The following is a 22577-nucleotide window of genomic DNA, read 5'->3' on the forward strand; positions in this document are numbered from 1 at the left end:
GGCCAACATCAACATCCTCACTGGGTGACCAACATCAACATCCTCACTGGGTGACCAACATCAACATCCTCACTGGGTGACCAACATCAACATCCTCACTGGGTGGCCAACATCAACATCCTCACTGGGTGACCAACATCAACATCCTCACTGGGTGACCAACATCAACATCCTCACTGGGTGACCAACATCAACATCCTCACTGGGTGTGTTGAAATGCACTATAGAGTCTGTCAGTCTGTCACACATAGAACAGGAAACAAACGACTCTTCATAATAAAACCCTTTAATTCTAACCTTAGGCTGGGAGGAGTGACCATAGTACAGTGTTTTGGGTTTAGTACTGTATACATGGAGCTATTCTTTTGTTCCATTTCAGCAGGGAATACAACACCTACACTCTTTTAGTGCAAGTCATTCATGGAAGTATGGAAATATGTGGAAGAAGTGATATGAACGACCCTTTACCTGTCTAATCTATTATTATATTCAATTAACGAACACTATTTGTCTTCTCCACAGTCATAAAATGCCTAAAATCTTATAAATATTAAAATTACCCATATTTCCTCTTATGGTTCCTTAATATCTTCCATCTACTCATACTTCCCACTTTGAACATAACTTTGCCAAGGTCATCCTTTTCCATTTTGTGTATAATCATTTCTAAAAACAGGGATGGAAAAAATGTTTTATAACTTAAAGAGTTAAATGCTCATGGAAATTATTTCAAGAAAATTTTCCTGCACTGATAATGTGTCTTCAAGAACTGGAGGTTTGAATTTAATCAGTACGGTAACCACATTACTCTGAGAACACTCGACACGTGCCAATACTTTTTAAATATTAATAAATGAAGGAAGATACAAATAGTAGGAAAAGGATCAATTCAAATCTTGGGACTGAGGAGAACTAGCGCATGAACAGGTTTTATATTGTGTATTATAATGTAATCTAATGAGTCTTACGTGTAGCTACAGACTGCTTGTGCACTTCCATCTGGGGAATTTTTTGAACAAACTGCTTTAACTCCCCCACAGTTTTAGCAGCATGGCGTTCTTCATATTGAGCCTTCACGGACTTTGCATGTCGAGAAAGACGAGGCCCCACAGCTGAGAAGTTGCAGTCCCTAATCTCTGCATAAAGGATCTCTAAGGAGGAGAGCTGCACCGTCTTTGTGTCCATGAATGATGAATCATCAGACGGAGGAGAGTCGGAGCTAGTCTGTGCAAACTTCTCTCCAGGTAATTTCACTGTACCTGCAGTACAAAAATTAAGAGGATCATTACTGAGTTTGTAATTAATGCTGCAGTTCTATATAGATTTTTTTCTACAATAATTATATAAAACATATGAAGACATTATAGCATACAGGAGCCTCAATATTAGTGTCTTGCAAACTCTGAACTATTGAAATTAAACATGCACAAAAATTCAGGTGTTGGGGAGATACACATTCCCCAACACAACAAAATTTTTACTTATAGCTATTTAAGCTGGCACAAAAATGATTTTCAGGCCCAGGTCCATAAACACACTATAAACACAAAAATGTCATTTTTTTAATTTTGAACTGTTAATATGACCACTAAACAGAGTGCCCTGTATGCAAGACTAAAGTACAGTACTCAAAAGATAATATCAGTGTCATTCAGTTGATAACATGTTGCTTCCTTGAACACTATGGTGGAAATTAAGACATTTTCAAATATACAGAGTACAGGGGTACTGTACTACTCAAATAGAAAAAGACACTTACAATTATTGATGCCATAGAATTGGTCTATTAGTCCATCATATGTCAGCTGTGTTGCCAGTGGTGTGATCAGGTCTACAGAGCGATCAATAAGAATCAGCTGATCTATCTGGGGGGTTACCTACAAAGATAAAACTACTGTAATGTGATATTCTATTCTGTTCCATAGATCACATTACAGTATATTCATATTACAAGACATAAAACAAGTGCAGTAAGACTAATCAATACATAAACAAGTAACCATAAATATATTTACAGATAAATAAAAAAGAAATCAACCAATCGTTTAATCTTTATTTTATTTTCAGTTTATTTGTTTCAGAATTTCCGACCAGTGACCAAAGCCCATGTTATACCACAGTATAGTCCCAGATGATATTTCTTTAGATTTAATGAAGGAAAAGAGTGATAACCATTTGTGACCTGTGTGATATAATGGACGAGCTGACAGTCGGAATTTTTTCCTAAGATGGCAGGTCAATGGGTAAAGAAAATGCAGAAATTCACTATGGCAATGATATTTTTAAATAAATTGGGCCAAAATGTGTAAAAAAAAATAAGAGTTAAAGTTGCTAAAAAGTCACGTGACTGCGAAAAGCTCTGATTGGTTGTGACGTCACAGATTAGCGCAAGCATCAAGGCAGCCAGCTGTGGTGTATGTGTTGTTACCAGCAGAAATACAGGACTTGTGGCCATATACAATGTTGATATACACAGGCTTACCTTATTGTTAGGTTAAAATAAATCACTGCTCAAGTATCATCGTGTGTATTTACTTGCTGGCTGCTAAAATGATGCAAAAGACCGATAACTCCAACATGGAAGTTTTCAACACTGTTCTCTATTTCATGTCTGGAAAATGTAAGTTTTCGTCACTGATGTCTATATTTAATGTTGTGGAAGGACTAGGGACGACCATGGCCAGGGGATGGGCTTGAGATGATCAGATGACAGATGTAATTTAACGTGCTTCATAGCTGGATGGCGGAGTTCTTGATATACTCTACAATCATAAACATATCTACTTTTGGCAACTTTATTTCATCTGCCTTGATGAACCCTGGATGTAGTTATCCAACCTTCTCGGCTGATAGGCTATGTAAATAAATATTATTAGATAATTAATTGTGCTTTACTGTGCAACACAGTACAGTATAGTCTCGGTTTACGCGGATTTCTTATACGCGGTTGGTCATTTACCGGTACGCAACACGTGTCCAGACGCGGCAATTATTAGTTACGCCGTACATTTCAGCATTTATGCGAGAAGCGACGCGGACAAGCTGCGCGCTAGGTCGCTCATACGTCATCGCTGACGTCAGATGACGTATCGGACTGTGATTGGGCCACGCATCCTTACCACCCACGCATTCCCTCCGCCACTAGCTGAGATTGGTCTATTTAACCTTGCTTGCCCAGTCAACAAAACAGTACCGAGTTCTTCAACCGCCACCCACCACAGCCAGCCCAAGTCAGTGATAGTGAGGATATGGACTTTGAGGGGTTTGACAAAGAGGCCCTGCTAGCCTCTGTGGTGGATAGTGATACAGGTGAGGGCCAATAATCTGCCCTCTGCCTCGGAACCAACCCCCCATCCCCGTGTGCCCAGCCATCTCTTCTACTAACGTAAGTGTTAAAAAACCTAATATTATTGATATTTCTCTTAAATATTAATTGTGTGTGCATACCATCATAAAATTAAGATGTTATTTTTACTGCAACGTACATATTGTGTCGTTAAAAGGGTAGTCTGGGGGTCGGCCCAATCTCTATTTCAATTAATCCCATATGTTCTGTTATTTCGTTTACGAGTTTCTCGTTTTACGCGGACCTCCATGGGTTTAATTGACCGCGTAAACCGAGACTATACTGTAATACTATATTGAATACAGGTACTCCTCGTCTTACGACCTATTCAACTTACGACCACCCGGACATACAACTGCCGCAGTCGTACCAAAAAAAAAAATTCAAATTACGTATTTTCGAGTCCCAACGTCAGTGATCGCGCTGTGTACTGACAAAATTTTTGTTTGTAATTCCCTTTAAAATGGCTGGCAAGCTGAGAAGAAAAAGAGACACCCAGAAATTTATGTAAATCTACCCAAAAATACAGTTGAAAAATTTTTACATTATTAAAATGTACTATGTACTAAAATTTGTATCTCTTGTGCAAAATATATGACGTTTATATTCAAATTAATCACTATCTTATAAGAATTCCAGCAATGTAAATTATATTTTCCCCGGTCACTTCTATGACATTTTATAAGCAAAAAACAAAAACTCAATCTAAAGGACATAAATAAACAAATAAATACTTCACTAGACCTTCAGTGCCAACTGTCAAACATGTCACTGTCACCTACCCTCCCTCCCTCCCCCCTCCAGGGTTTGGTGGTTTTAGGCTTACAGTTTTTATCTTATATACTATCTCAGACTAAAGTTAGGAGAATATAATTTGCATTGCTGGAATCCTTGCAAGGCAGCGAATAATTTGAATATAGACGCCAAATATTTAGTACAAGAGATAAAAATTAATCACCTGTATCACACTACAGTAGTGATTTAAGAGTTCTAGTGCTCGCGCGCACGCACCCACGCATATATATGCATATATATATATATATATATATATATATATATATATATATATATATATACATATATATATATATATATATATATATATATATATATATATATATATATATATATATATATATATATATATACATATATATATATATATATATATATATATATATATATATATATATATATATATATATATATACCAGTTGTACCCATAGCGGTCAATAGAACCCAGGGTCCGTGTTAAGTGAAATCGAGATTAAGTGAACAACAGAACATATGGGATTAATTCCAATAGAAACCGCCCGACCCCAAACTCCACTTTTGAAGACACATACCTATGTTGTAGTAAAATAACATCTTAATTTTATGATGGTACATGCACACAATTAATACTTAAGAGAAATAGAAATACAGTCGCCAAGTTAATGTCCATTCAAATAATGGACTCAACTCCTCCCCTCTCACACTACACTGCGGCTCTTCCCTCTGAGAAATTTTGGGGAAAACCACTAAATTTTAATAAATAATACCTCAAACTAAAGTTAGGATAATACAATTGACATTGCTGGATTCCTTGTAAGACCAGGAATATTTTGAAAATAAATGTCATATATTTTGCACAAAAGATAACATAGTTACTCAGAAAATTTTTTATCTAAAATTTGTATGTCTAATGCAAAAATATATATGATGTTTATATTCAAAATGATCACCAAATATAAGAATTCCAGCAATGTAAATTATATTCTGGCGGGTAATTTGTATGAATTTTATGAGCTAAAACAGGCAGTCAGGCAGGGTGGCGGGTGGGGCAAATCTAAAAATAGCGTCTCGAGCGGACACTCACCGTGTATATGTGGAAAAAATCCGTGTTAAGTGAAAGTTCAGCTCTGGCAGAGCACCGCGTATATGATAAAAGCGTTAAGTGAAACCGCGTTAGGCAGGGTAATACTATATATATATATATATATATATATATATATATATATATATATATATATATATATATATATATATATATATATATATATATATATATATATATATATATATATATATATATATATATATATATATATATATATATATATATATATATATATATATATATATATATATATATATTGATTTAAGGGCAATTTAGGGGAATTTTAGGAGTGTTTCTGACTTTATGCACTTTTTGGCTTTACTTTGTACGGTATGTACTTTTTCTGTGAGTTGGAACCAGTTGCGTTTGTTAATCGAGGGACCACTGTTTTATTTTCGCATTTTCGACTTACAACCAATTCGACTTACGACCTGGTCGTCGGTCCCTAACCCCGTCGGAGACTGACTGTATATAAATATTGCTAAGTACATTAACTAATTCAATGGATATTAGCTGTCCCTACTACAAATTTCATAGTATAAACATTCCAAACAATATTGGTATTAATTTGGTTTTGGTCATCTGGGGAACCTTAAGATTCTAACGATGGGATTAAGTACTTTAAACAATAAGACACTTTATCTGTACGGAATTTCTGTCGCAAAACATTTTTCGATCGCATAAAAAATACAGGTTAGATGTTAGGTTAGGTTAGATTAGGGAATGATAAGTTATATTATAAGTTATAAGATTAGCTTAACATACATCGGTAAGGAGGGGGGGGGGGGTAGTAACTCAAAACTAGTTATTTCCAATAGAAATGAAGGTCTAAATTGCTTATAACACATCGCAAACCATCAGAAAAAACATAGTCTGCATGTCTAAGTACAGGGATGACCAAAACTTAAAATTTACCAAATATAACCTATCATGAATCTAAGCATCCAAATACTTATGGTAGTAAAAGTAAAATTTTACCCATTAATTAATATAAATGATGATGTATCCCAGTGGTTCATTAGTGAATCCTCAAAACAATAACAGCACTATGTTGTCATGTTTACCTAGCATCAGGCATTATCAAAACAAAGTCCAGACAATGTCATTACTTCTCACTTGACTTGTATCTCCATCCCTGCGTCGTGTGCTGAGAAGGTGGTGACGTCATTGCAAATGGCGGCCCTGTTTCTAGAGAAATAAACTTATCTTGACTATTATAGCAGGACTTTAAACTTTTATTACAAATTATATAGTATTACCCCGCCTAACGCGGTTTCACTTAACGCGTTTTATCATATACGCGGTGCCTCCGTGCCTCGCCAGAGCTGAACTTTCACTTAACACGGATTTTTTCCACATATACACGGTGAGTGTCCGGCTCGAGACGCTATTTTTAGATTTGCGCCACCCGCCACCCTGCCTGACTGCCTGTTTTAGCTCATAAAATTCATACAAATTACCCGGCCAGAATATAATTTACATTGCTGGAATTTTTATAATTTGGTGATCATTTTGAATATAAACATCATATATTTTGCATTAGACATACAAATTTTAGATAACATTTTTTCTCTGGGTAACTATGTTATCTTTTGTGCAAAATATATGACATTTATATTCAAAATATTCCTGGTCTTACAAGGAATCCAGCAATGTCAATTATATTATCCTAACTTTAGTTTGAGGTATTATTTATTACAAAAAAGTTAAGTATTCTGGTTTTCCCACACATCTCCTTGGGACGGTTGGTGGAGGGTGGGAGGGAGGGAGGGACCGACCGACCATCTGTTACCCTGTGACGAATATTTTTTTTTTTTTTATTAACTGAAGATATTTGTTTTAGCTCATAAAATTCATACAAATTACCCGGTCAGAATATAATTTACATTGCTGGAATTCTTATAATTTGATGATCATTTTGAATATAAACATCATATATTTTGCATTAGACATAAAATTTTTAGATAAAATGTTTAATCTGAGTAAGAATGTTATCTTTTGTGCAAAATATATGATGTTTATATTCAAAATATTCCTGGTCTTACAAGGAATCCAGCAATGTCAATTATATTATCCTAACTTTAATCTGAGGTATTATTTAATACAAAATGTTAAAATCTAAATTTTTCACCCACTCTTCTCTTGAAGGGATGATTGGTGGGGGGGTGGGGGGGAGGGTTGGGACTGACCGCGCGGTTGGAAGAGGGGGGAAGGCAAGGTGGGGTACTTTGATTGACAGATAGTGTCCTGAAGATTATTTTTTTTTTTATTAACTGAAGATATTTGTTTTAGCTCATAAAATTCATACAAATTACCCGGCCAGAATATAATTTACATTGCTGGAATTCTTATAATTTGGTGATCATTTTGAATATAAATATCATATATTTTGCATTAGACATACAAATTTTAGATAAAAAAATTTTCTGAGGAACTATGTTATCTTTTGTGCAAAATATATGACATTTATATTCAAAATATTCCTGGTCTTACAAGGAATCCAGCAATGTCAATTGTATTATCCTAACTTTAGTTTGAGGTATTATTTATTAAAATTTAGTGGTTTTCCCCCAAAAATTTCTCAGAGAGGGAAGAGCCGGCAGTGTAGTGTGAGAGGGGGAGGGAGTTGAGTCCATTATTTGAATGGACATTAACTTGGCGACTGTATTTCTCTATTTCTCTTAAGTATTAATTGTGTGCATGTACCATCATAAAATTAAGATGTTATTTTTACTACAACATAGTTATGTGTCTTCAAAAAGTGGAGTTGGGGGTCGGGCTGGTTTCTATTGGAATTAATCCCATATGTTCTGTTGTTCACTTAACGCGGATTTCACTTAACACGGGACCCTCTGGGTTCTATTGACCGCGTTAAGTGGGGTACAACTGTATTGTATACCATATCACTCTACAGAGTGTACTTCTTGTGTTTACCCAGAACCGACAACTCGTCCATTACACACCGAGGTTTATATAAAAATCCCTTGCCATCTGATTTACTGTACAGGTATCCCTCGAGGTACGAACATTCGAGATATGAAAATTCGCTTATATGAATTTCCTAAATTGACACCTCTATTTTGTGTTACGAAAGCTTTCCCCACTTATACGAATTTGAGTCTGGGCAAAAATTCAACTCGCACGTCCCTGGAAGTCAGCTGGGGCGGCCACATCCCTGTAGTATTCACTCAACTGGGCTGAGGTAGGAGTTATGTTATGAGTATTTTTAATTTGTAATTTTGGGTATACAGGTGCTCCTCTACTTAAGAACGTTCAACTTACAAACTTTCAGAGATACAAACATCATCACTGAGGGGGGTTACCTGTCAGAACAGGTGTTTAATGTGGATGAGACTGGATTATTTTGAAGAAAATTCCATATAGAACAAACATTACCGAAGAGGAGAAGAGTGAGCCAGGTTTTAAGGCTGTATTAAAGGGTATAGCCGTACTAAATATCGATAATCTTTTAAATTTTTACAATATGTTTGGTATCTACAAGAGCAAAATTGGACTTACAAACAAGCCTCAGGAACGTAACTCGTTCGTATGTAGAGGAGCACCTGTATAAACTTAACTTTTTTCATAATTTCTTATTTTACTCAGTTACATGCACAAAGAATTCTATACTGTATATATAATGTGTAAAATAACTATCATAAGGTAAAAAAACATAAAGGGAATAAATATTTCTTTTTGTGTGTCGGTCAGCAGAAGTGGCTGGGTTGGTTGCTATGGTGACGCTTTAGGGCAGCCACGCGTGAAGCAGCCAGTGTCTAAGCAAATGGTGCCACTAGCGGCTGTGTTAAACTTTGATTTAGCATTTCCTTAATAGTTTTAGCTGCATATTTTCATCTAGAATTCTATTTAGTATTTTCTTAATGTCTGTAACGTATTAGGTAGTGGTGTAATATTTATCATTAGTTTGGTAGTTTTTTTGGGGGTGTGTTTTTTGGGGATATGATATAAGAGTATTTTTGTCATTAGGGAACCGAGCCTTATTTTTCCCATATGTTTTTCCATTCCCGATATGAAAAATCACTTAATGATTTTTTTTAAACATAACCCATTCATATCTCAAAGGATACCTGTATTAAAAATTACAAGTCCAGCTGCCAAGTGGAGAAGCAGTTCCCTTCCTGGTACACTGCAAATATCAATAAAGTACAGTACATCTTTTTCTGTGCCTACTGTATAAAGAAGTTAAAACAAGACAGAATACAGAACATTCCCAAAGTACCACAATGATTACAGTACTATCTCATATATACGTACAGTAGTTGGACAAGTTGCATAGGGAACATTTCCTTATTCAAGCCCCTATACTGTACTGTATTTCTTCAATGATTCCTTATATATTTCAACTCACCTGTGGTTCATTTCCTCCCATTTCTCTTCTCATTCGAACCATCAGTTCATACACTTGCTTGGCTGACTGACCTTTGCCATATATGTTAGGAATAAGACCGAAAACACCCTGAATGGTCATCAGAGCTTGAGCTACCAGGAAAACACTTGTAGGGTCACTATCCAACTGCAAATCCTGAAAGAAAATAAAATGTTTCATATATCTATCTGGAGTACTGTATTAAGAATTGACAGTACTGTATAGGCCCAGGTACATATACAAATACTGTAATGGCAAATATGACTCGATAAATTGCATAGAAAACAGATTCTCAAACTTAGTCTTGATAACAATGAAACACAGTTGTACAAATTTAATCTAAATCTGTAAGGTCTTTCTCACGATACTGCGTGAAACTTATGCCTCATACAGACAGACAAGACAAATTTCTACACTCAACACCCAACAAGAACCATAATTCTGATAAATAAATACAAAAAACCCCACTGATTATCATTCTCTACCAGATACTAATGATATGAAGTTGTTGCAGTGACCACATTTCATTCAAATTTGAAAACTTATTAAATTATTTGGCAGAAATATTTTGTATACAGTAGTTGAACAGTGGAATAGATAGGTATCTGTTATAGTACTTCTACGTCTCTCTACTGAAGTTTTAATTTAGTAAGTTTGCTGTGGAAAAACATGCTGCTGTAATACAAATACTGTAAAGGTAGACTGTACTGTACACTGGATACTACAAACTTACAAAGTACAGTAATACAAACTAACCCGAAAGCAGAGAGGCAATTCCATGGACACCAAGTCACAGTCCAGTCTAAACAGCAACAATGGCAGCTCTCTAACAGTTGTGAATGATCCACGCACTCCATGTTCTTGTAGTCGGCGCTCACACAAGAGGGATATCCTTGGTACCAGCCATAAATGATAATCCTTTTTGGTACTTCCTTGAAGATCTTCCCTGTAATAAAATGTTTGCTTAACAACTTTCATATTACAGTGATAACCCCGTTAGCCGGAACAATTGGTGCTGAGCACTTCCTTCTGGGGATGAGAGATTTTTGGGTAACCATACAGCTTTCTCAAACCTGGAAAAATTCCTTATCCCCGGAATCTTTTCCAGTTACAGTACTGGAAAAGTTTCCGGGTATCTAAACTAGACATCTTGCACAGACGCACACTAGCCCACTTCCCTAGAACATATTTGGGTGCTGGGGATGTTTTGCTCTAGTTTAATTAAGTTAGAAACTCCATTTCTTTAGTATAATAATTCAGAATAGTTTATCTAAAAGTATGGTTAAATAAATATATTTAAAAATTAAAAATCTATATATATGGGCATGAATGAAGTTGTGTGTTACAGCAAAGACTGGTATTTTCCACTCCCATGGAGCTGTGGGGGATTAGTGGGTCTTGTGAAACTGACCTGACCTGATGCAGTATCAGGTGGAGGTAGGGTGAGGGATTAGCAGGTCTCATGACCTGAAGAAGTCTTGAATAAAGATAAAAGCTCTAGTATTTTTTAAGGAGATTGTGATAAGTATAAGTATAAATGAGCAAAGTTGTAGTCCTTCAACATTATGGTACATCATATTTTTAAATATGGAGTGAGAAAGCAGAAAGATGTGGGTAATTAGAGAGATGGAGTGGAAACGAGTGGTAACATGCACCAGTGTTGCCAAGCGTTCCACAACAACTGATGTTTACCTCACCACCAGGCAGTCACACAACAAGACCCTCACCCTCGAAGCCTGTTGTCTTAATTCCCGTGTGTGTGTGTGTGTGTGTGTGTGGAACACACATCGACTTCACATCCCCAACAGCACCCACACACCCCAACATCAAACACACACACCCTACAACACCAACAACACACCCTCCAACACCACATACACACACACACTCCAGCCTCGTGTGAGACTCAGTGCCTTGCTTCATTGCCACCGTTCTTTATTTACCTGTACAGTATTAAGTATTATAGACTGCATTCTGGTATGATCAGCCTCTTATGGTGTATGTTTCATCATTGATAATATAAAATATTAAATATTACTATGAAAAAAATGCAATATATAATCAACAATTTGCATAAAAATTAAATGACAAGCCAAATAATAAGGTAAAAATAAGTATTTGACTGTATATGAAGGGTACTGGCACTAATAACCACAAATCATTACAGTAAAATATCTTTACTAATTAATAAATAACAAATAAACAATATTTTGTTGAGTTACAGTAGGAATGACAGAGGCAGGGGTAATGTTGAAGGGATACAGTACAGGTGATAAATAATAAAAAAAAATATGATATATTAATTTGTATAATGATAAGAACATCTGTGGTAAATTGAACAAAATCAAACAACTCCTTCTGGTGGTAGCGGTTTCCTCACACATTACTGACTAATAAATTATAGATAATATGAATTATATTAAGATACTGTACATAACTGTGTATAGCCAGGGAGAAAACCGACACACAATCCCAGATGAGCTACCGTTACGTAGTATATTCTCAGTCGCTTGTTTACTGAGCGGTAACAGCTGACATCTCTCTCCCTAATAATGTTGCCAGCACTCACCATCTCTCAATCATCATTGTTGCCACTGCTCAAGAGGGTTGATGCTTACCACAGAATCTGTCTTGAGCACTTAGTAAATAATATTGTAGCGTATTTATCAGAACATGATGCCCTGGTTTATTCATTGATCAGTTGTCTAAGTGCAAAAGTAGTCCTGTAGAGCCATCATGTATCAATTAATTTTAAAATAGATATTATAAGTAAAATGTTATAAGACAATGGTTTAGCAGTGCTGTTAATGATGTGTAAGTGTCTTGGCATGTCTAGCTCGTTTATATTCAAATTAATCACTACCTTACAAGAATCCCAGCAATGTAAATTATATTCTCCCAGGTCGTTTCAGTGGCATTCTATAAGAGAAAGGCTTAATCTCTCTTAAGGACTGATAAATAAACACACATTAGACCTTCAGCACCAACTGTCAAACATATCACCTCACCTCCCCCTCCCTCCCTCTCCCCACATCTGCCCAGGCAGGGTTTTAGACTTACAGTTTTTATCTTATATAATATCACAGACTCAAGTTAGGAGAATATATATGCATTGCTGGAATCCTTGCAAGACAGCGAATAATTTGAATACGCATAAAGTCAGAAACACTCCTAAAATTCCCCTAAATCGCCCTTAAATCACTATATACAGTATATATGTACATATACACTAGAACTCTTAAATCACTACTGTAATGTGATAGTGATTAACCACTATCACATTACAGTAGTGATTTAAGAGTTCTAGTGTATATGTACGTATATACTGTATACAGTCAACCCTCGCTTTACGCGGTCCCACATTCCGCGTTTCCACGTTAACGCGGTGCCCTGCCAGAACCTAACGTGCTCACATTACGCGGTGCGTGAACCCCATTACGCGGAGAGTGTCCGGCGCGACGCTATTTTTAGATTCGCCCCACCCGCCTGCCTGCCTGCCTGTGCTCTCGCCTCTCCCTCCTCCTCCCTCCCTCCCTCCGCCTGGGCAAGCCGCGCGGTAAGGTTGCGCAGTGAGTGTCTTTGTTGCGTTATCACTGACGTCATATGATGTATCGGACTGTGATTGGCCATGCATCCCTACCCCCCTCTGCTGCAAGCTGTAATTGGCTTAAAGTATTATGACGTGTCCACCCGGGGGAGGGAGGGAGGGAGGAAAGACGATGCTTGACCTAGCCGTGCCAGTTTCATCCCTCCACGCCAGACCGTATAAACATGTATCCATTGTTCTGTAAAATGGCTTCCGCCGGACCACCGCCCCCAGAGAGAAACCTTTCCTTACCTGGACCCAGCGGCACTAAGCCAAAGAAGACACTACGTTCCTTAAGCTACGAGGTGAAGTATACCATCATTCAAGAGTTGGAGAAAGGAACAAGGCAGGTTGATTTGACGCGCCAGCATGGTGTGAATGAATCTACGATTCGAACAATAAAGAAGGATGCAGCCAAGATAAAGAAGCACATGAAGATCACAAAGTCTACAGGTGCTTCTATGATCAAGTATTTTCACAACCAGGTGCTTCTCAAGACAGAAAAATTACTTGTGAGGTACTTGGTGCGTCAGGCGCGACGGAACATGGCGGTCGACACGCGCTCTGTTAAGGAGTACACACGTGAACTGTACATAGCAGTGGCACGAAAGATGGGAATTACAGAGCCCAAACCCTTTAATGCTTCCTCTGGGTGGTTACAGAGGTTTAAGATCCGGAACAACATCACCAATATAAACATTGGTGGTGAAGAAGCGAGTGCTGATCGTGCTGCGGCTAGGGAATTTCCTCCGTTTTTACGTGAGATTATGGAGGAAGGACAGTATACTGACGACCAGGTGTTTAACATGGACGAATCTGGTCTTTTCTGGAAAAAGCTACCTTCCAAGTCCTTCGTTGTAAAGAATGCCAGCAAGATTCGGGGCCGGAAGATGCAGAAGGAGCGCATCACCGTCCTGTTTACCACCAACGCCTCCGGTACCTGTAAGCTCAAGTTATCGGTGATCCACAAAGCACGCAAGCCGCACGCCTACAAAACCATGGACATGACCAAGCTAAATGTCCACTGGATGACTGCACGTAAGGCGTGGATGTTCTCTACACTGTCCCTCTCCTGGTTTGATGACTGTTTTGTTCCCGATGTAAAGAAATTCTGCGAGCGACAGAATGTGCCATTCAAGATTTTGTTGCTGCTGGACAACGCACCAGGACACTCGCCCCTACTGTTAGATCGTCACCCCAACGTAAAAGTGGTCTTCCTTCCTCCCAACACTACGTCTATATAACAGCCCAGGGACCAAGAGTTAATCTGTAATGTAAAAGCTGCATTCTCTACGAAAAAATTCAAACTCCTGAACGACTGCACCAACACCAGGGAAGAGTTGCGTAACCTGAGTGACACCACCACCGATAGCAAGAGCGAAGAAGATGAGGATCAACAGTTGGCACAGCAAAAAATACTGTTCAAACAATTCTGGAGAGTATTTAACATCAAGAAAGCTGTGGACTTCTTGGTGGAGTCATGGGGTGAGCTGTCTATTGCTACAATTCGTCACGCATGGAGACATGTGTTGCATGGAATACCAGGTGAGAGGAGGAGTCAATCTGTGACTGGTGAGGTTCAGACTGTTGCAGTAGCAGTGGACCTTGCCAGAGAAGCTGCGCAGACTGTTACAGCTGCAGGCTTCTCCGAGACCACCAACGACGACATCATGGAGGTGATAATGGAACATGATGTGACTACCGAGGAGATGGTACATGATGATGACGACGTCAGTGAAGAGGCAGGTGGTGCGTCATCCCAAGAAGAACAACACTTATCCCATAGTAATGTTAGGGGTGCCATCGAGTGTATCGAGAAAGCCAAGCTCCTCCTTTCCGACGACCCTGACGCAAACAGGTATGAAATCGTCACTACCCAGCTGTTGCAGACTATGGAGCCCTACAGCAAGGTGTATCACGACAACATCAACACCAGCCGTCAGCAAAGCATAACAGATTTCTTCGCCCGCAACCCACCACAGCCAGCCCAAGCCAGTCATAGTGACAGTGAAGATGACTTTGAGGGATTTGTCAGGGAAGCCCTGACAACTGTAAGTGACAGTGATGGTGATTCACCTAAGGGCCAGTAGCCTGCCCTCTGCCTCGGAACCAGCCTCCATCCCCGTATGCCGACCCATCTCTTCTACTACCGTAAGTGTTCCACCTAACTTTTAGTTTTCCTAACCTAACCTTTATTTTTCCTATGTTAACCTTTATTTTTCCTAACCTAACTCTTCTATATTACTTGTTTTTTCATACCATCATAAAGTTAAGATAAGATTTTTACTACAACATAGTTGTGTGTCGTCAAAAAGTGGAGTTTGGGGGTCGGCCCGGACTCTATTTCAATTAATCCCATATGTTATGTTATTCACTTTACGCGTTCCTCACTTTCCGCGGGACCCTCCGGGTTACATTAACCGCGTAAAGTGAGGGTTGACTGTATAGTGATTTAAGGGCGATTTAGGGGAATTTTAGGAGTGTTTCTGACTTTATGCTTATTTTGGCTTTACTTTGTATGTACTTTTCGGTGAGCTGGAACCATTTAACCAATATCCCATTGAAATACCTGTAATGGATTCGGTTAACGAAATTTTCAATTAACGAATGACTCTGTGGAACAAATTGTGTTCGTTAACCAACGGACCACTGTACTGTATTTATATTTGCACAGTAATTATATACAGTATAGACCCAGAGCAGAAAAATCCAGCATCACCCAAAAGGTTGGTCTTCCCACCAACCACGTGAGGTGTGGCTAAACATGGCACAGTCTTTCATAATGTCAAGAACCCTTGTCCCCAGGTGCTGGTCTGGAGTGATTTTCTCACCATTTTCTCAGATTTTCCGATAATTGCGCATTACTTCATAATTAATAGATATTTGCTCCCAGACCCGAAATAAAATTTTGGACAGATTTTCCTGATTTTTTATTTATTTTCAGAAAATGCTCCTGATTTTCAACCTCAACATTTGTTCTCAAACCTGGAATTAAGAGAATTTTCCAGAAAAATTCCGAGAAAATTTCAATTCCGGCTATTGGAAAGTTCCGGTTAAGAGGGATTCTGGCTAACGGAGATATTATTATTTCATTTCTTTATGTTCTATTAATTACAGGCACAGGTGAAAGCTCTAAATACTTGTTTATTGGCACTTCCAGTAAACTCAGTGAGAGGGTGATTTCTACCCCACTGCTGCTATTACAGGACTGTAGTACAGCATGCCCTTACAATTCGCGGCCTTCGATTAATTATTCCCGTATGACACCCTGGATGTACCCAAGAATGTCTGCAGGTAGTTTTAAAGTTGGCAGCATTTTCACGGCCGGGACGTAAGTTTTATGGCGTCCTGCAAGGTGTCTCTTGTACCAGGTGGCTGGGCCACTCACTCTGCCTCAGTGACAGTCTGGGTTAAACACTTGTCTGTTTCACCTGTGTGCTACTGTGCTCCTTGTGATGGCTCCCTCAACCACCTTCATCAAGCCACAGGAAGGTGCACAAACAAGTGAAGAGAAGGTCATGTATTTCTCCCATACTGTACTGGCTACTGGAGTGAGTGACTGCTAGTTAGTGTGTTGTCTGCAGTTGTAACTCTCCTCACTCCCTGCCATATTTAACTGAATTTACTGTTATTATTAGTGTTTACTGATAGAATAGTGTTTAATAGTGATTAATCATGTCATTGTATCTAGGTTAGCTCATCATTGTAACCACCAGGCTACTGGGCCAAGCTGTGAGGTGTTATGGTTTTTTCAACTCATATTTTTGGGTAGATATACGTAACTTTCTTCATTTATTTTTACTCAGTTACATGCACACACCATCCTACATACATATTGTGTAAAAAGGTAAAAGAAATAATTATCCTAAGGGCAAACACATAATGGGAGGACAGCACAGAGTGTAGCTGGTGGGGAGTGTTGCTAGGGAATCAGCGTTCCAGCTGGTCTTCATTATTATGGTGAAGCAGGGAGTGTACAGTGAACCCTCACTTTACGCGGTCAATTGAACCCACGGCGGCCCGCGTAAAGTGAGAAACGCGTAAAGTGAACAACATAACATATGGGATTAATTGAAATAGAGACCGGGCCGACCCCCAAACTCCACTTTTTAAGACACAATACCTACGTTGTAGTAAAAATAACTTCTTAATTTTATGATGGTATGCACACACAATTAATAATTAAGAGAAATATCAATAATATTAGGTATTTTAACACTTACATTAGTAGAAAAGATGGCTGGGCACACGGGGATGGGGGGTTGGTTCCGAGGCAGAGGGCAGATTATTGGCCCTCACCTGTATCACTTATATCGATTATATCACTATCCACCACAGAGGCTTGCAGGGCCTCTTTGTCAAACCCCTCAAAGTCCATATCCTCACTATCATTATCACTATCACTGACTTGGGCCGGCTGTGGTGGGTGGCGGGTGAAGAACTCGGTAATGTTTTGATGAATGGGCGACCATGTGCGCACCCTGCTCGCGCCGCTCTCCGCGTAAAAGGGTACACACACCGCGGAAAGTGAGCATTCCGTGTTCGGCAGGGTACCGGGTAAACGTGGAAACGCGTAAAGTGGGACCGCGTAAAGCAAGGGTTGACTGTATGCAAATGGCGACTGTGTTAAACTTTCATTTGGCTTTTATTAACTGGTTTGGCAATATTTTTTGGTGTAACCAATTCATTGTATATTTTTTATTTATTCCTCACATTTCCTGGTACCGCGTATATTATTTTAAGGAAAGCTTCCGGCTGAAGCACAAAATTCATTAATAATTGATCAATCAATATCAATTTCCTGTCAGCAATTAAGGACACCAGATACTGTACATTGTTACTACGGGTGTATACCCCTAAATCGGTTCTACCTAATCCCTTATCCCTGATATCTGATTTTTCCCTTATATTCTTATCAATTTTCAATATCCTACTGCTCCATAATACTATAGGTAATCTACTCTTCTTGAATGTAACATGTAGATATTTCTCATTATCACTTTCATATTGAGTGCATGAACTTTTTTGCAAGCTTACATTTTTTCCTCCAAATATTTATAAAGATGAATCAGCAAATAATAAACCAAGCCAAATACAGTGGTCCCTCGGTTAACGAACGCCTCGGTTAACGAAATTTCGGTTTACGAATTACCTTCCATAAGAATCTTCAATTCGGTTAACGAACAAAAATTCGGTTAACGAAATTCTTACGAAAACGTTTCGACATGTTTTGGCTTGCTCACCAGCTGGAAGATTAGTCCGCCAAAACAGTAATCGGTTCTAGGGCTTACATTCGTTAAAATTGGAGTAAATATCAAGGAGGTTGTGCTATTAAACATTTTTCCAAGTTTTATATTAAAATTATTAGTCATTTTAACACTTATTTAACATAATTGCAGTACAGTGAGTTCTGCTATAACGCGTGTTTTGACAACGCGAATTGGCTCTAACGTGATTTATGAATAGAGGAACGATATTTGTATAACGCGAACGCTTGTTTGCTGTAACGCGATTTTTGCTTACTATTTCTCCAATTTTGTGGTATTAACTGTGAATATGGGAAAGAAAAATATCTCCAAGAAGCGTTCTGGTGATTGCATTCCCGGTGATGATCGTAAAAGAAAGGCTATAACCCTTGAAGAGAAGCTCGATGTTATCAACCTCAAAATCACCCTTCTCCCCCATCAAGTTATATTCATATTTTTTCAAGGTAAAGTGTTGCATTTACTGTATGATTTCATTATTAGATATGAATGTAACATTTATTTAGACTGTGCTATCCTTTGTGTTAGGCTAACTACTAAATTTTTTTCGATTTCGAGTAGTAATCTGCACCTAACCCTATTTTCTCCATAGGCCCTGTTATTTCTATTACGCGAATTTCTACAACACGATGTTTTACAAGAACACAACTATCGCGTTATAGCAGAACTGACTGTACAGGGAACTAGTTTTTGGTGTGCCCATCAGCCACCAAGGCCTCAGTTTGTATCTCTGTTCAGTGGAGGAAACATCTTGCTTGTGGGTCTCTTGAACACAGAGTATTTTTACGTTTTTACAGTATAATTATTGGTCATTCTGAAATTTATTTAACAAATTGACTATAGTGCAGTGCAGTGTTGATTTAAAGAAAATAATCTTGAATAACACCTGGTGAAGTTAAAATTTTATTGGTGAAATGACAGCATCAAGCATGGGGTGATTTCTCTTCCATCCCCACTTCCTTCTCTTCTCCTTTCTCCTTCACCCCCACTTCTAATTCCCATCATCATCAACCAGGAGCCTTCTACATACACATACACATTTTTTTTTTTACTTTCTATGTACTTTTCGGTGAGCTGGAACCAATTACCCAATATCCCATTGAAACAATGGTTTCGGTTAACGAACGACCTTCTGGAACGAATTGTGTTCGTTAACCGAAGGACCACTGTACTGTTTAAGAAAATCTAAATATTACGCTATGCACAGTATGTTATTCTACTATTTAGTTTTTGTTTTATTAGAATTGGCCCATAAATGGCCAAGCCCCTGAGATTTAAAGGTTAGAAAAACTCGTTCTGAGATACGGGCCGATAAAGGTGGCGTGAGAGCAACTCACGATTGCAGCTCAGTCTCACATGTTTGATGGGTAACTGATTCTCGTGACAACGGTCTTCTGTGGTTAGCTTGCTGAGAAAGGTGCCAGATACTGATTTTTACTGAGTGATTGGTAAGTAGTACTTTACACGAAAATATTATTATAAATACGTTTCTACAGCTTTTCCTATGTAAAAAGAAGGGCCCAATTTTTTCTACATTTTGATATATTTTGTTGTCTTGTTTCTGATTATTTGTGAGAGGATTTTTCCCATTATTATTTATTTATTTGTATATCTTGATAAAATCACACGGGGAAAGGGAAACAACGGAGCGCCTTAGCTTTCGTCTTTATTCAAGACATCTTCAGAGGCAACTGAAGATGTCTTGAATAAAGACGAAAGCTAAGGTGCTCCGTTGTTTCCCTTTCCCCGTGTGATTTTATCAAGATTTATCTTATCCACGTTTTCATTGTGGATCGACATGAAATTATTTGTATATGTGTGTGTGTGTGTGTGTGTGTGTGTGTGTGTGTGTGAGTGTGTGGCTACACACATATACAGTACAGGTAAAAGAAATAACTGTCCTTAGTGACAAACACATAAAGGGAATACTGTATACATTTCTTTGCACACGAGTAAAAATGTATCCCCAGTCAGCAAATGATATTCGCGGTTTTGGCAATTCGTGGTCATTTTGAGATCCAAACCCCCATGAATTTAAAGGGCAAGCTGTACTGTACTTTGATGACCAAGGGGTTAAAAAATGTTTGGAAATTTATTGATCAGTTGTACAACATAAAAAAGCTACTGTATTGCTGACTGCTCTTCCATTATGTCACCCTGGTGAGTCAACCTGTACCGCATTTTATGCCACATAAGACGCACTCCCCTATTTCAGCAGGGAGTACACCCTGGATATTTAGGAAAAACCTTTGTGTGTACAGTATTTTCCTCCTGTAGCCATAGTTTTCTTAAAATAATATATACAGTACCAGTAAATGTGATGAATAAATAAAAATAATACCAATAAATAAGTTACAACAAAAAATACTATTGCCACACCAGTAAATAAAAGCCCAATGAAAGTGTAACACAGTCATATACAGTACTGTACTGTACATCTGCTACCTCCGCCGATTCCCTCGCAACGCTCCCCCCACCACCAACTGCCTAGCCGTCCTCCCGCTCCCACACTAAGCCAGCTAACTCGTGTACAAAGAAATGTATATTCCTTTTATGTGTTTGCCCTTAGGACAATTATTTCTTTTACTTTTTTCACAATATTAACTGAGTAAAAATAAATGAAGAAAGTTATGTATATCTACCCAAAAATACGAGTTGAAAAACAATAGCTTGGCCCAGTAGCCTGTTTACAGACAAGTCTAACCTGGCTACAATGCCACCAGCAATGTTAACAGACACAAATGTGAAAAGAAAGTTATCTGTAAATCTTCATTTATGTCAGGTATTTGTAGACATAAAAATGAATGTTGCAGGGATGGCATTAATAGATTGTAATGCTTGTATGAGTTCAGAAATGGTTACTGCTTAGCTGCCTCTGAAGAGTTGGGTGTCTGCCGTACAAATGTTAATTGTCTCAGGTTATCGTCATCAGTACAGTACAGAGTAGTTATAGATCAACCTTTTATCTTTACAATAATAATTTTGTTAATTAATTAAAAATCTTAATCATGTTTAAATAAGGAATAACATATTTTTAATTCTGGAGTTGTGTTAGGTATAATTTAGCCTACAGGAGACAGCAACTGGGGGATTCATAAACTTATGGGAGACCACAACTTCACATATAGGACGTAGGCTGATTTTTTCTACCCATTTTTTCAGACAAAAAAGTGAGTCAAATGCCGTAAAATATGGTACATGGAGAATACTGTATACACTGTACTATACCAGAAATGTAAGCATTAATGAATAAACAGCAACAATTAAAGAATACAAAGCAATGTAAGTTGTCAAATTGAAACAGGTAAAATAATTCTTAAAAGATACTGCAGGTGATAACACTTAAAAGCAGAGGACAAACATATCATGATGGTGCATCAGCAGTTGAATATTTTTTAACCTATACAGTCAACCCTCACTTTACGCGGTCCCACATTCCGCGTTTCCACGTTTAAGCGGTGCCCTGCCGGAACTTAACATGCTCACATTCCGCGGTGCGTGTACCCCATGTTGTGTAAGCGGCGCGAACATGGTGCGCACAAGGTCACCCAGTCATCAAAACATTACCAGTTCTTCACCCGCCACCCTACCACAGCCGGCCCAAGTCAGTGATAGTGATAATTATAGTGAGGATATGGACTTATATGGACTTTGGGAGGTTTGACAAAGAGGCCCTGCAAGTCTCTGTGGTGGATAGTGATACAATTGATACAAGTGATACAGGTGAGGGCCAATAATCTGCCCTCTGCCTCGGAACCAACCGCCCATCCCCGTGTGCCCAGCCATCTTTTCTACTAATGTAAGTGTTAAAACACCTAATATTATTGATATTTCTCTTAATTATTAATTGTGTGTGCATACCATCATAAAGTTAAGATAATATTTTTACTACAACATAGTTGTGTGTCGTCAAAAGGTGGAGTTTGGGGGTCGGCCCGGACTCTATTTCAATTAATCCCATATGTTATGTTATTCACTGTACGCGTTCCTCACTTTCCGCGGCACCCTGTGGGTTACATTAACCCCGTAAAGTGAGGGTTGACTGTATATTTCGAAAATGAAAAGCCAACTATTTGGGGAGAAATTAAAATGGCATAAATAAGCAAGAGATACTG

The 22577-nt window shown here is 38.3% G+C and overlaps 1 protein-coding gene across 1 annotated transcript in view; it reads right to left on the reverse strand.

Annotated features, from left to right (window-relative positions):
* The window catches only part of LOC121862429 (vacuolar protein sorting-associated protein 33A-like), a 41618-nt gene that overhangs the window by 14754 nt on the left and 4287 nt on the right, over positions 1–22577 (reverse strand). The window contains exons 3-6 of the mRNA XM_042360724.1: positions 10369–10558; positions 9595–9768; positions 1760–1877; positions 969–1259 (exon numbers count right to left, since the gene is read on the reverse strand). Of these exons, the coding sequence (XP_042216658.1) occupies positions 969–1259; positions 1760–1877; positions 9595–9768; positions 10369–10558 (773 nt within the window). The remainder of the gene's footprint in view (positions 1–968; positions 1260–1759; positions 1878–9594; positions 9769–10368; positions 10559–22577) is intronic.

Source organism: Homarus americanus, unplaced genomic scaffold (genome assembly GCF_018991925.1).
Source record: "Homarus americanus isolate GMGI-L3 unplaced genomic scaffold, GMGI_Hamer_2.0 scaffold31037, whole genome shotgun sequence".
NCBI classification, from domain to species: Eukaryota; Metazoa; Arthropoda; class Malacostraca; order Decapoda; family Nephropidae; genus Homarus; species Homarus americanus.